The following is a 12893-nucleotide window of genomic DNA, read 5'->3' on the forward strand; positions in this document are numbered from 1 at the left end:
ACCTATGGTCTTTGTGGCCTCGTATAGGCCTTTTTGTGTTGTCCCTCTGGTTCTAATTGCAGTATGCACTACCATTGGTATAGTGCGCATGTCTTATATCGTCAGCCGACGGCCGCAGCTCTCGCGCGCGCTTCGGTTAACGTCAGCTTCCCTTCAGATCCGTCGCACGTCCTCTGTCCATCCTATCCATATCCTCCGCTGGTTCATTGGTGCGTATATTACTTGATTCCCACTAGACTAACAACAATTCCCAAGCTATTCCATTTATATTTTCATTAAATGTGTCATGGACCCTACTTACATACATCTCGCTACCTACTCGGCTCCGAATATCGCTTATGCGCACATACATATATCAGATACTTAGAATTTTCATGTACCTTCTCTCTCCCATCAGAATTTATCACCCGTTTGCATGCAAAAGCTATAAGCCGTGACTAAAAGTCTAAAATCTTCGGTACTCTCTCGCGCGCGCACTTCTATCAGCGGCAATTGTCTTGCGCTCACGTATCTATAATATCCAATGCTCTCGGCGCTCATCATCGCTCGGCTTCGCCCTAGCGCCTTCAGTACCTCTTCGCAACTCACCTTCGACTAAACCACGCGCTTTCGTGTTTTGTCACATCGCGGCCGCTCCGCTCGCATCGTATTGTGTCTTATTGGCGCTTCGCCTAAGCGTATATCACATCGCATTTTTGGCGGCTTGCTCGCGCTCACATCGCGTCGGCTTCAGCTTTCAGCTCCCGCATTTTCTTTTAGTCTCAGTCACTCTTATTAGTTTCAACATTTCCCCTCACACTTTTACTTAGAGGAATCATTCTCAGTAGCAATCCCCTCAGGCCGAATCTATACTTGCGTCCAGAGGTCTATTTGAGTTTTTACCCCACTTCCCCCTTTCTTCCCATTTCACCCCTTCTCATCTAGCTATCATTCCTCGCACACAGCGCCATACCTGCAAGGATCCTTGGCTCTGGAGCCATTCACTCATTATACCATGCCTCCAATGAGTTAATAAGGTACATCACCACTTCGCCCTTCTCCTTTGAAGTGGGAGTGCAGTCTAGGGCTGGCCACTGTAGGCCATATTACGGGGATGTATGGTGACGTAATACAGGTGCCATACCTGTACCGTTGAGGATTTAGAGCTCTCATTAATGGTTATGGCCGTATGTACCGTCATACGGGACATACGGTTCTACTCAGATCTGTTGCTGGTAGCCTCATGTCTTATTTCGATACTGGCGACAACCATGACCTAGCAACAACCTCGACTCTTCCTTAATGCTGATCTTCAATGTTTAGGTATGTTGCACATGTAGACTCAACTCTGGATGGGGGACTAATGTGTTCTTTGTCTTTAGCTTTATTCCAACTGCACTCACAGCAGGTGGGGTACTCCCACTCAGTCTTGGTCCACTACCACCTCTCCTGCATTCTCTTCAAATGACTCCCTGAGCTTCTCCAACCATGCTACCATCCATTCATCAAAATGTCATCACAAGTCATTATTGCATTTCTCTCTTGGACTCTCAGCCTGTTGCCTTTTCGGCATTGACCAACTCATCTCAGTCTTCACTGGACATCATATGGTGGTATGTCTCAGAATACAATGTGGTCAACTTCTGATGTCTACTTTGATTCTGCAGCTCTGTATTCTTCCCTTTTACAAGCGCCTCAGGCTGAGCCTCCACCCCCACCTGCTTCCATACATATGTCATATTGATGGTGACTGATACCAGACTGCTTCCCAAGAGTCTGCATGGATTACTCATAAAGCCAGCAATCTCATCCAAGTACCCAAGCTGAAGACTGTGAGCTTACCACGAGAATTATGAGATATTTGGACATTATCATACTTGACTGTCACTAATGTTTACTGTAGTCCCTCATTTGTCTCTCGCAGCTTCTGTCCATCTCTATGGGCTGGAACATCACTATGCAGGAGTCTCAACAAGAGTCTCTGCGCGTGTTGCCCAACAACACACCACCTCATCTCAAATTCGTATCTACTAATTCATTGACAGTTCTTGAGGGATATTCTTGCTATTCCTGGTGAGTTCAATCTGCTCACCATTGTATATAGGTACACTAATCCTCTGGATGTTGTGCAGGCTCTGCTGTTGCTGTTGAATACATTTTTTCCGGTGGCTGTGATACTATCTCTCTTTGGTGTGCTAGTCTCCAACCTAACACTATCAGGACATTGATGTTGGTTAAGCAGTGTCTGCACCTCGCTCGTAATGCTATCATGGTAATTGATTAATTCATATTCATATATATGTTGTGCTACAAAGTTAGTACTACTGTAATTTACTTGTTTTTCATCTCCCATACGACCGTATAGCCAGTCGTATGACTGTATGATGACCCGTACCGTACCATTGAATATTTTGAATGTATTGTATGACATATGGTATGGTATGGGTAGTACCCATAAGCCCACCATAAATTGTACAGCCGTAAATATATACAGTTACAGTGGCCAGCCCTAGTCCAGTCTGCGCCTTGATGTGTCACAGGGCTCCTTCTGTTTTGGGCATCGCAGCTCATCCTGGATTTTCTCCACAGGTTTGAAACAATGTTTCGGGTTTTGAGCCCACATAGCTACACAATTGTATGATGACTATTGTACGAAATCAGATGTATTCAGTAGTCAAATAGAGATGATTTCTTGATCATTACCTCGAAATCTGTCAGCAATGCATAGATGCAAAATTTCTCACCCGCACAGAAGTCGTCACATCACACTATGTCACACTACCATTTTTACTCCACCTGGCTATCCCAATTAGTAAGCCTTACTAGGCTTGGTACACACGTGCCATGCCAACTATAATTAGGCTTGCCTATAGTTAAATCCCAACACTAGCAATAAATATTGCCCTAAATCATATTTTACCTCTAGTACTGTATTATCACAGCTGCTAAATATATTTGGCAAGGTACATGTTTATCACATTTACTAATTAGGGTAGCCAGCACTCTCTACAGTGTCATGCCCGCCATTCCCACCATTCCAGCAGTTTGCATTCCAGGTCCGTTTCCCAATGAGGGTTCTGTTTGGTAAGGGGCACTCCCACACCCCTTGCTTCTTACCTTTATGCTGCCGCCCACACTGGCCAGGACAGCACCTGCACACCATGTCCTGCGATGCAGGCTCTTGAGAGAGTCTCAGGCTTAGAGGCCTCTCGCTTCTATGCATCTCCTGTCATTCTGGCAGCTTCTGTCTTAGGCCCTGTTCAAGCAAGGGGTGTTCTCATGCCCCTTGCTCCTTACCTTCATAGCACCGCCCACAGTGGCCAGGACAGCATCAATGCACAATGTCTCACGGCAGAGTCCCTCTCAGGCTCAATGAGCTCTCAAAATCAGTTGTATCGCACAATTTTAGAGGGTGTCATCACCAAACACACATCCTTATGGCTAGCAAGCAGTTCCAGCATGTAGCTGATACAGATGCTACATGTTGCACTGAGATTTAAGGTTGGTGCTCATCTTCTGAGTTTCAAGGTAGTGTTCACAGTTTTTTTAGAGATATCAACAGAAGATCACGATATGGTGGAGAATATGATGGTAGACCATGGAATGGATTCTGAAGCGCTTCCATACACAGCACCCCCAGGAGAGGAAGGCTTGGAGTTCAGTCACGCAGGCGGTGTAGGGACTGATTCTTGGCTAGGCTTGCAGAGACTGTTCTTACCTTAGTGTTATGTTTGCCCTTTTGTAGCTTACATAATCAAGTTACCTTTTCACCAGTACCAGTATGAGTTTGAGTCTTCAGTAGTTTTCTATCATATTTCCTCTCCTCTGAGCCTTGAGCCTGGTCCAGAAACCCTTTAGGGTTGAATAGCAGTTAGGTTCTGCAAGACCCAACACATTGTTCTGAATCACCATCAAAATTGTTGTACCCACAGTGGAGGTCATGAAGCTTTTGAAGGTCTTGCAAGCCAAATTGCCAAGATCAGCAGCTGGCGAGTTTATTTACCTATCTTCCCTTGCTTAGTCTCACCCCACATAATAGTTGCTATACAGATCACTGCACATGCCATGACCACACAGAAAATCAGACGGCTCACTGGGATATTCAAATAGGTCACCTTGTGGATGCTTATCTCGACTATCACTCTCGCTCTGCTGAGAATGGCATGCCAACCTTCAATGAACCACCCATGGCGCCATCTTCAAGTGATACTCAGTGCCTTTTGCTAAGTATGTAATATCAAACTTGTAGATCTTTTTTGTATGTATGATGGACTTTGCTCTGCTATTAATGCTAATTTATTTTTAGAGCGAAGCCGCTGTAGGTATACAACACAGAGTGGGGCTATACAAAGATGGCTCCAAACTGATATCTTTATGTTGTGGTCTTGCACTGCCTATCTGCTATACTTGTGCGACAAGTGCATTTGACCCAGGGGTCTGCGGTCTGGGAATAGTTTTTGGGGTCAGTGAGTGATGTGAGGTCAATAATCCGAGCGTGGTGTAGGGATTCATTTCTGGCTGGGCTTGCAGAGACTGTTTTTACCTTAGTGTTATGTTTGCACTTTTGTAGCTTACATAAGGAAGTTACCTTTTCACCAGTTACCAGTATGAGTCTGAGTACTCAGCAAGTTTCTATCATATTTCCTCTCCTCTGAGCCTTGAGCCTGGTCCAGAAACCCTTTAGGGTCGAATAGCAGCTAGGTTCTGCAAGACCCAACATTGTTCAGACTCACCATCTGAATTGTTGTACCTTCAGCGGGAAACAATGTCCGAAGGTATAATTACGATGTTTTTTGGGTTTTGGGTTATCGGGTTCAGGTTCAGTGTATCAGAAACTAATAGTGACGCGATAGCGAGCATCGGGAAAGCGAGCAGTGTGCACAATAATAACGATGACGGATATGGATGGTGAAGGAATGATGATATTCGCAATGTCAACTAAGAACTACAAAATATCAGGTTTGACCCCTAAGCATTGGAGATGATTCTCCTCTACTTGGATGATGATGATGCTATGGGGAGTCCAATATTTATGTAGATACATAGAAATCCAGAACTCTATAGGCGAAAATAGTAGCGCAATATTTCGGGTCCGATGTCCTATGTAATAAGACATGATGTACTGCGGACTAGTGGGGCTAGCACAATGAGACTGGACATAGGTAGGATGAGTGCATGCAATATCCAATAGGCCAATGCAAAACCTGATGCAAAACCCGATGTCTGATGTCCGATGTTTTCGGGTTTGGAGTGTATTGAGTTGGATATGATAGGGAATGATTTGGGTAATGATTAGCATTCAACATGCATCAGAAAATAGACCTCTATGAGGCACAAGGACTCCAAGTCCTACACCACTCATCACCTCAATCTTTGTTGTCTCACAAGTACCCTAATGAGACCCTGATCTACCATGGCTACATTGGGTGTGCGCCAATGTATCCCACAGTTGTAATATCCTTATGCACTCTTGCCGCCTACCATCAAATTCATTGAATGTGTCCTTGTTTCAGCATCCAAGCTCAATGCAAAGCTCTGTGTTTTCTTCATGACGTAAGTGCATGGCTCATCTGGTGAACCATCTCACGATGGGCATTTAATAGATTCCTTATCAGCCATACTTGTGCATGCCATTTTTGGCTGCATATGACATATATCTCAAAATTGTTCATTCTGTCGATAAGCATCTCCGGGCAGCCCTGAATCACGACACGCCTAACTGGCGTTTACTCAATTCCTGTCCAGCATGTTTCTATAAGCTCCAGGATGAGCCCACACTTGAGTTTGACTGGCTCGTCTCGATAGATGGCAACAATAGCTTGAAACACTGGAATTCCACTATATATGGTACAACTGTGTGCATAGATTCTCGCAAGGCACGTTCTGACTACTGGATTGGACCCATGGCTGTAGACAAATTCAAGGGTGAAGTTAAAGCTCAGGGAGTAAGTCTTTTCTTCTGACATTATCACTGCCTAATGATGTCATACAGGACTCAAGTCTAGATGATTGGGGAGATGAACCCATCAAGGCTAAACTGGGCTCACTCACTTGTGTTAGTTGCTGGTGAAATGCCGGACCCAAAACACACAAGAAGATGTTCTCAGTCTTCCATGAATCAAGCATTTTTATTGCTGCCTGTCATCATCATTTCATACTCCTGGCCTGCGACATGATCCAAAGTGGAGAACTGTAATTCACTCTTGCCGTCAGTTAATTTGGCACTGACTTGATTTGATAGAGCTAAATATCCCCTCGTGCTCATCAATAAGCTTCTTATGGTTTATGGGAAGAATTGCACTTGCACTTATGACATTGGCTGCGTGTTCTCCAAGACCTTAATGAATAGCTCCTTATGCCCATGAGCATTAGACTTGAATTTTCGGATGATGGTTGGCACGTTTCACAGCCATGCACACAACCACAAATGCCAGTTGGTCTGGCATCCAATGTATATTTTGGGCACTGGACACAGTGAGGGTGAAGGGTGCAAGCACATATTTTCCGCCTCAAATGAGCTCACTCGTAGCACTAGACATGCAAGCCCGTTCCACTGGCACCAAACTATTAAAGAACACTTTGCTTTTTGGAATGCTGACAAGTATGCTGTGCTTTGTGCATAATTTCTTTAAGGACCTAATATTCAATTATGAAACTGATATTTTGTCAGCCAATTTTTTATCAAGTCATTACTGAGAAGCAACCAAACAGATTAGCATGCTCACAGCTGAACTAGCCATCATTCAATCTGAGCTTGGTCTTACTGATGTTGACTTCCCTCGCTTCCTCAAGGAAGAACATGATTATCTTGACGGTTCGAAGCAGTCACCTGAAAAAGATTACCTCTCTGTTTGGTACATTGAGGTGCTTGATAAGCTTGCTGAATGGAGGTAATGATAACTATTTTGTTGATATGTGGCCCTGACACTAATTTATTAGGGCTGATTGGGACTTAGCATGCGAAGCTGCTAATAGTTCTCTCACTGCAATTGCAGCCGGTAACCTGGAGCAGATAAACAATGCACTTTCCCAAGCTCGTATTCAGGTCGACTCTTCATATGCTAAATTACAGCATGCCGAGGCATTGGTTGTGCACATAGAAGCTCTCTTGGCTGTTGATGCATGATGGGAGATTGGTGGCCAGGAGTATAACCATTTTAAGGAGGAAGTATCTCTCAGCAAGTATCACAGTGCGCTAGATGACCTGGAGCATCTGGTTGTTATGAGGTTATTTGAACTTTCAAAGTTGTCATTGTCCAGCACAGGTATTTGTTTATCGCAAATCACACATTCAGTGAGCTCACATTTTTAGGGTATAAACTACGTCAACAACTTGGCAAAGCACTACAATGGCAATCAGAAGCCATTTGAAATGCAATCAACTGCTATAATGTCCAAGCTGTCGCTTTAAATCCACCATGACAGAAGGTATCTTGGAAAGACATTGCTGACTACAGTTTCCTTGGTGAATTTGATCTGCTGCGCCATTCTCGCACTGATATTCAAAATAGTGACTGGGCAACGCCTGCTCATCAAGAGGTGACCACCAAATATTTCAAGCTTTGTCGAGCCCACAAAGAAATTACTCAGCTCAATGTCGAAGTTCGCCGTCTGCATATGGCAATTCATGATGAAGAACTCCATACCTCTACTATCATATAGGATCTTCGTGTTTCGAACCCACAGTTGGGGCATGAGCTTCGATGCCAATGGCATTCATGTATGGCCATCAATGCTATTCATTCTTTTCGCCTAGATCACATTGAGAAACTTCCTGCATTTTCAGGAACGAGGGGTGCTGGTGTCTGCCTTAATCAGTTCACATTGTCTAGCAATGATAATGCAGATTCAGCCTGTCCTACCTGTCCTGGTACATTTTGCACAAGTGTTTGTTATTTGATGTTTTGAAACTAATTATATCACAGTGCAACGAGACATCATTGATGATCTGCATGATATCATCACTTCTGATATTGACCTAGATGCTGAAGAGAATGATTCATTGATGCAGGACATGGCTGACTATCTACAATCCATTAACAATTAACATTTATCTTGCGATTTACAGCACTCTGCTATGTATTTAATGACACTTCTGATAATAATAATCATGCTTCAGAACAGCAAGAGCAGGAGCAGCGGTCTGAAAGCTACCCTGCTTAAACATTAATCTACTTTAGAATATCAAGATTTACATGAGTGTCAAAACATTAATGTATAGTGATTGAGGTGGGCTTACTTACATAGAATCAGCTTTAGAACAGCAAGAGCAGCGGTCTGAAAGCTATCCTGCTTGAGCATGAGATTTACATGAGGGTTAATGTATAGTGATTGAGGCAGGCTTACTTACATAAGATAGACTGCAGCCATACCTCACTTAATCATGTGGGGTGACTCTAGCGGTGACCGACTGTGACATATGTTACATTTGACTATTGACAATAACGCTATACACGAGCTTAGTCGAGATCGTGCAAAATGCTATCTGGTAGCATTCAGTGGCCTCTATACTTCTTCGAGGCCCATGCAGCCTGCTTCCCATTTAATCCTCTATGGTATGCATCCATAAATCGGCAGGCTTGTGTTGAAAACCTGATTGGTGTGAAAATTTGAATGTAAGATTTGAATGTTTTAACAATTAACACACTGGCGCATACTATCAAGTGGCACTGATTCGAGAGCAGAGAGAACATTTTGTTCAAGGTCTTTGCTTTGCAGGTCCTCTCTAGATTTGACTCGACGGCAACGAAGTCTGGCTGATTGTACAGCACTCGACAACAACAGCAATTTGTTGCTCCCTTCACGCACTTGAAGTCCTTGCACTGTGCTCGCAGCTTTGATTCTTGGATAAGGCCTCGCTTGTACAAGATTACAGCCATCCCTTTGAAGAGGCCTGCTTTAGGTCCAGCATCTTCACCAAAATAGAGTGACTGTTTTGATCCATCTGCAAAAGTTGCATTGTCCATTCAAATTTTTTCTTTCAATGGTTTGCCATCTCCACTGTAAACTTGTTGCCAGCCGTGTCTCAAACATTAACCTCCACACCCCAATTGGTTTGTGCTTTCAATGTTCCCTTTGGCATATTTCTTGCAGAAAGAGCTCCGTCTGCACGTTTTAAGTGAGTTGTTGCATTATCAAAGATGAGAATGTGGTTTTCATTGGTGTAGTACTTCTCTAGAATATCCATTGACCTTTCAGCTTGCTCAAGGATGTCCTGATTCATGAAGTACCCTTCACAAATTTTTCCTGCTTTGAAGAAAACGTGAGCCTCCTCTTTTCCATCAGGTGAGTGCAACCACCCATAATCAGCAGAAACAAGATCTGCAATCATCTGTGATGGTCCCTCCCCCTGCGGATAGGGCACAGCTGTTTCACTTTCATGGACCCATCATGTTTTGCAATGATCATTGACATAGAATGTGGACTTGTCATGCCACCACATAACAGTCTTCTTTTCCTGTAGTGATGGTCGAGGGTAATCTCTGTCAGTCTCGACATTGTGACAAGACTAATCTCGAGTCTTCTCCTTGATTGCTGCCCATGCAGGCAAGAAAACCTCCTGCCAGTAAGCCACATCATCTCTCTCGTGACCATCAACAAATTGACCTTTTGGGTCTTTTGTCCAGCAGTACTTGAGCTTCTTCATCCATCGCTGCGCAGTTGCAAGACTAATTCGCTTTGTGATTCCACTCCATTTTCGCATTTCTGGTGTATCGAGGAAGTCAACAAGGTCCATAGCCTTTACATATTTTCCAGTCATTTGTAGATGCATGTGTATTTCCTGTGCAAGATCCTCGTTTTTGTCAAGAAGTGACTTGTTCCATGTCCCATAAATATTGATTGGGAGATCCTCACGATCTGCAATGAAGGCATGTACTCGTTCATGGAGTACTTGTGAGTGTGCAGGCCTCCATTCTAGAGCCTTTGCAGTGTGTAATGATGCCATTGTCCACTTTCCATATGCTGAAGACTGAGGGTCAACATAGACCCATAAGAATTGCCTCATTCCTTCGAGTCGGCGACGAAAGACTGAGTCAAGCTCAAGGTCTTTGTAGCCACCAGTCGTCTTTGGTAGTCTAAGAATCTTCTTGATGTCATTGAAGGCTAAAAATGCCTCCTCAATAGTGGGTGAGGGCTTGTAAAACCCTGTTACAGTGTCTACTCTAGCCAGTTGACTCAGATGCTTGTGCTTAGACTCGAGGAGATTTTCTCTTGGTGAATTGGTGTTCTCGTGAAGTGGAGAGGGCTCTGGTATTGGTAGCACAAAGGGAGGAGGATCCAATGGTATTGTGGTACTAACCATTTCTCTCTTTTGCCTTTTCTTCTTCGGACTGGATGGAGGGGATACAATAACTTTTGTTGGGACATCCTGTAGCCATTGTGTCAGTATTTGTGTAGGCTGCTAGTTGAATAACTTTTCTTACATTCTCTTTGTCTCCTGAGTGACCAAGTGGCTTTGCCCAACTCCCAAGATTTGTGACATTGAACAATTTTCGTTTCGGCATGATGGAGAGGTAGTGTAGTAGTATTACTTAGTTCTATTGTTTGCTGCTAATTCCTAAAGTGGAACACATCTCAAGTAGCTGACAAAATTGAAATGCTATCTCTACTCTCAGTTTGAGAGGTATTCAAATTTTAAAACCTAGGTCCTCTGGGGATGTACTTAAGTCAACTTCCCTGGGTTTTACATTGGCAAACAAAAATGAATTGAAGGATGAGATGCAATTCTGGCACTTTTGTCACGAAATGTCACAATTTTGATCACATGATCAAGCAAAGTATGAGTGAGGTCTATCTTAGAATCAGCTTCATAGAACCGTTAGCAAGAGTGGTGGTCTGAAAGCTACCCTGCTTGAATATCAATCTACTTTAGAATAGCGAGAGCGGTGGTCTGAAAGCTACCCTGCTTGAACTTTAGAATAGCAAGAGTAATGGTCTGAAAGCTACTCTACTTGGACCTGATACTTACATGAGTGTTAATATGTCTAGTAATTGAGGCGCCAGGCTTGCTTACATGACCGCTGTCAATACCATCAATGTTCACCAAAACATTTCTGATGGTAGGGTGAACACTCCTATTATGTGTTACTAAATAGCCTTTACTAGCACCTTTGACCTTTACGTTCAAACTACAGCAGTCTGTTTTCAACATCATAGTTTTCACTCCCCCAAAGGCAAAACTACAGCTATCTGCACAAAAATTATCGCCAATGGAGATGCTCACACTAGTACCAGGACCTGGTCATTTCACAATGTCTAGTCTAGCTGCTCTCCATGCATCGCCATTTGCACAAGGTTTCAGCAATAATAAACGTCAAGCAGCTGGAAGGGCATTGTTTAGGCACAACACACACATCGATGGTACTCATTATCACACTAGGAAACCTGGTGGTCTTCACCCAGCATATGCTGCATTCAATCAGACCAATGGTAAAGAGAGGACTCTCACTCATGTTGAACTAGTTGAGGCACTCTGGGATCTTTTTGATGCAGTAAGTTTAGACTTTCATACATTCTTTCTAAAATTTCATAAATTATTCAGGTAACCATGCAAGACCATATCGATGGCGAAATCTCTCTCCTCATTTGATGCCCAGGCTCAGGCTCTGAAGTGTCTTCAACAATGTTGCCTGAGGAACTTGCTCTTGACCTCTACATCACACCCTGTGAACTTCAAGAGACACCACAGCACATCAGTGGAGATGTTGCTACCTTAGTACAGGCTTTTTCTGCAGAATTTGTGCTACCTCATCTTCAACGCTTTTCCAAGTGTTGTGCTATCAAAGACATCAAACCACCTAAGCACTGTAAGTCAATTGATTTTCATATACTAATCTCACTGCTAACATAATTCTGAAGTTCCTGCTGCACATATCAATGCTCACAGTCCACAGTACCTTCCTGCACCCATGGATGCTGCTGGAGCCCATATTCAGTGCTTTGCACAATCACTGCAAGCTTTTTCCAATGACTTCAAAGTTCAAGCTCGGTCAAAGACTCCAACCAACATCCCATCTGTGGCCATTCGTCAGGGAGTGGAATTGGCTATCAGCACTGCGAAAAAACCAACAGCACATTCCCAGCGGATTTGTCAACATCGACTCACAGATGTATTTGTCTCTGGAGACAAAAACGCAGGCCTGCTTTTTTTGGGCCAGGAACTTAGCCATGACAAGCCAAGGTTTGGCCCTGCACTTATTAGCATTGGAGTAAATACCGATGTGGCGCTTGATTGGCTCGGTTTGAAGGATGAAATTTTGCTTGAATTGCAAATCTTGATTGGAACTACCCACAGCAGCCGATGGGAGGTAGTGTTTAGGTTGCCAAAGTGGAACCTTACTTACGAACAGGCTGCTATCCTGTCGAAGGCTCTGCTCACTGACCTTCAAGTCCAACCCGAGGTTGTCAAGGTTGGTGTTTTTTGATACTATTTCAAACTGTTCAATCTGTGCTAACTCTTTTGGTGTTAGTATGATTCATCATATTTGGTGTGAAGAAGTAATAGTGACTGGCCAGCAAGAAAGCTAGAGCACTAATAAATCCAACTGAGTGCGGGTGTGCTGTCTCGACCCAAGAGGATTGCTATGAAGCACTTCCTTCAAGTATAATGCAAAGGGAGCAAATGCAGAATGAAGAACTAAGTCGACCTTGGAAAAGCGAGTCCGCTGATAAGAGCGAAAGCGAGACTGTGGGTCCAGTGAATGTGTGATGTGAAATAAACGAAAGTGAGAGGATCCTAGGTAAAGAGCGGTGGGTTTCTAGGTAAGGTGCGGTTCCACAAGTAGCAGCTAGGTATAGACAAGGTTTATGGCCGAGGTATAACTAGGTATAAAATGCTAAGTCGGAAAACCGAGAGTGGTTCGGATCCGTGCAGAGCCTAGGTAAAGAAACTTAGAGGCGCTGTAGGTATACAA

General features: G+C 43.7%; 7 protein-coding genes across 7 annotated transcripts; 5 read left to right on the forward strand and 2 right to left on the reverse strand.

The window, feature by feature from the left end:
- Positions 1 to 2749: 2749 nt before the first annotated feature.
- F5147DRAFT_652829 (uncharacterized protein) lies at positions 2750 to 3702 on the forward strand (the record flags this gene model as incomplete). Its single annotated transcript, XM_041433682.1, has 5 exons — positions 2750 to 2791; positions 2906 to 2942; positions 2992 to 3035; positions 3124 to 3440; positions 3474 to 3702. 5 exons carry the CDS (start codon positions 2750 to 2752, stop codon positions 3700 to 3702), a joined length of 669 nt encoding a protein of 222 aa, XP_041292914.1.
- Positions 3703 to 5283: 1581 nt separating this feature from the next.
- On the forward strand, positions 5284 to 6344 carry F5147DRAFT_745760 (uncharacterized protein; the record flags this gene model as incomplete). Its single annotated transcript, XM_041439783.1, has 5 exons — positions 5284 to 5430; positions 5583 to 5924; positions 5972 to 6034; positions 6074 to 6171; positions 6221 to 6344. The coding sequence occupies 5 exons, from the start codon at positions 5284 to 5286 to the stop codon at positions 6342 to 6344; spliced, it is 774 nt and encodes a 257-aa protein (XP_041292915.1).
- A 24-nt stretch (positions 6345 to 6368) lies between these two features.
- Positions 6369 to 7641, forward strand: F5147DRAFT_745761 (uncharacterized protein; the record flags this gene model as incomplete). The annotated part of the gene is made up of 6 exons (XM_041439784.1): positions 6369 to 6594; positions 6650 to 6664; positions 6707 to 6869; positions 6919 to 7093; positions 7124 to 7227; positions 7491 to 7641. The coding sequence occupies 6 exons, from the start codon at positions 6369 to 6371 to the stop codon at positions 7639 to 7641; spliced, it is 834 nt and encodes a 277-aa protein (XP_041292916.1).
- Positions 7642 to 8474: 833 nt separating this feature from the next.
- F5147DRAFT_576879 (uncharacterized protein) lies at positions 8475 to 8672 on the reverse strand (the record flags this gene model as incomplete). Its single annotated transcript, XM_041431355.1, has 1 exon — positions 8475 to 8672. One exon carries the CDS (start codon positions 8670 to 8672, stop codon positions 8475 to 8477), a length of 198 nt encoding a protein of 65 aa, XP_041292917.1.
- Positions 8673 to 9487: 815 nt separating this feature from the next.
- F5147DRAFT_773673 (uncharacterized protein) lies at positions 9488 to 10484 on the reverse strand (the record flags this gene model as incomplete). Its single annotated transcript, XM_041441492.1, has 2 exons — positions 9488 to 10348; positions 10404 to 10484. The coding sequence occupies 2 exons, from the start codon at positions 10482 to 10484 to the stop codon at positions 9488 to 9490; spliced, it is 942 nt and encodes a 313-aa protein (XP_041292918.1).
- A 747-nt stretch (positions 10485 to 11231) lies between these two features.
- F5147DRAFT_773674 (uncharacterized protein) lies at positions 11232 to 11569 on the forward strand (the record flags this gene model as incomplete). Its single annotated transcript, XM_041441493.1, has 2 exons — positions 11232 to 11471; positions 11522 to 11569. 2 exons carry the CDS (start codon positions 11232 to 11234, stop codon positions 11567 to 11569), a joined length of 288 nt encoding a protein of 95 aa, XP_041292919.1.
- Positions 11570 to 11602: 33 nt separating this feature from the next.
- F5147DRAFT_773675 (uncharacterized protein) lies at positions 11603 to 12404 on the forward strand (the record flags this gene model as incomplete). The annotated part of the gene is made up of 2 exons (XM_041441494.1): positions 11603 to 11786; positions 11839 to 12404. 2 exons carry the CDS (start codon positions 11603 to 11605, stop codon positions 12402 to 12404), a joined length of 750 nt encoding a protein of 249 aa, XP_041292920.1.
- Between the last annotated feature and the right edge of the window lie 489 nt (positions 12405 to 12893).

The sequence above is a fragment of the Suillus discolor genome, assembly GCF_016758755.1.
Source record: "Suillus discolor strain FC423 chromosome Unknown F5147scaffold_27, whole genome shotgun sequence".
Lineage (NCBI taxonomy): Eukaryota > Fungi > Basidiomycota > Agaricomycetes > Boletales > Suillaceae > Suillus > Suillus discolor.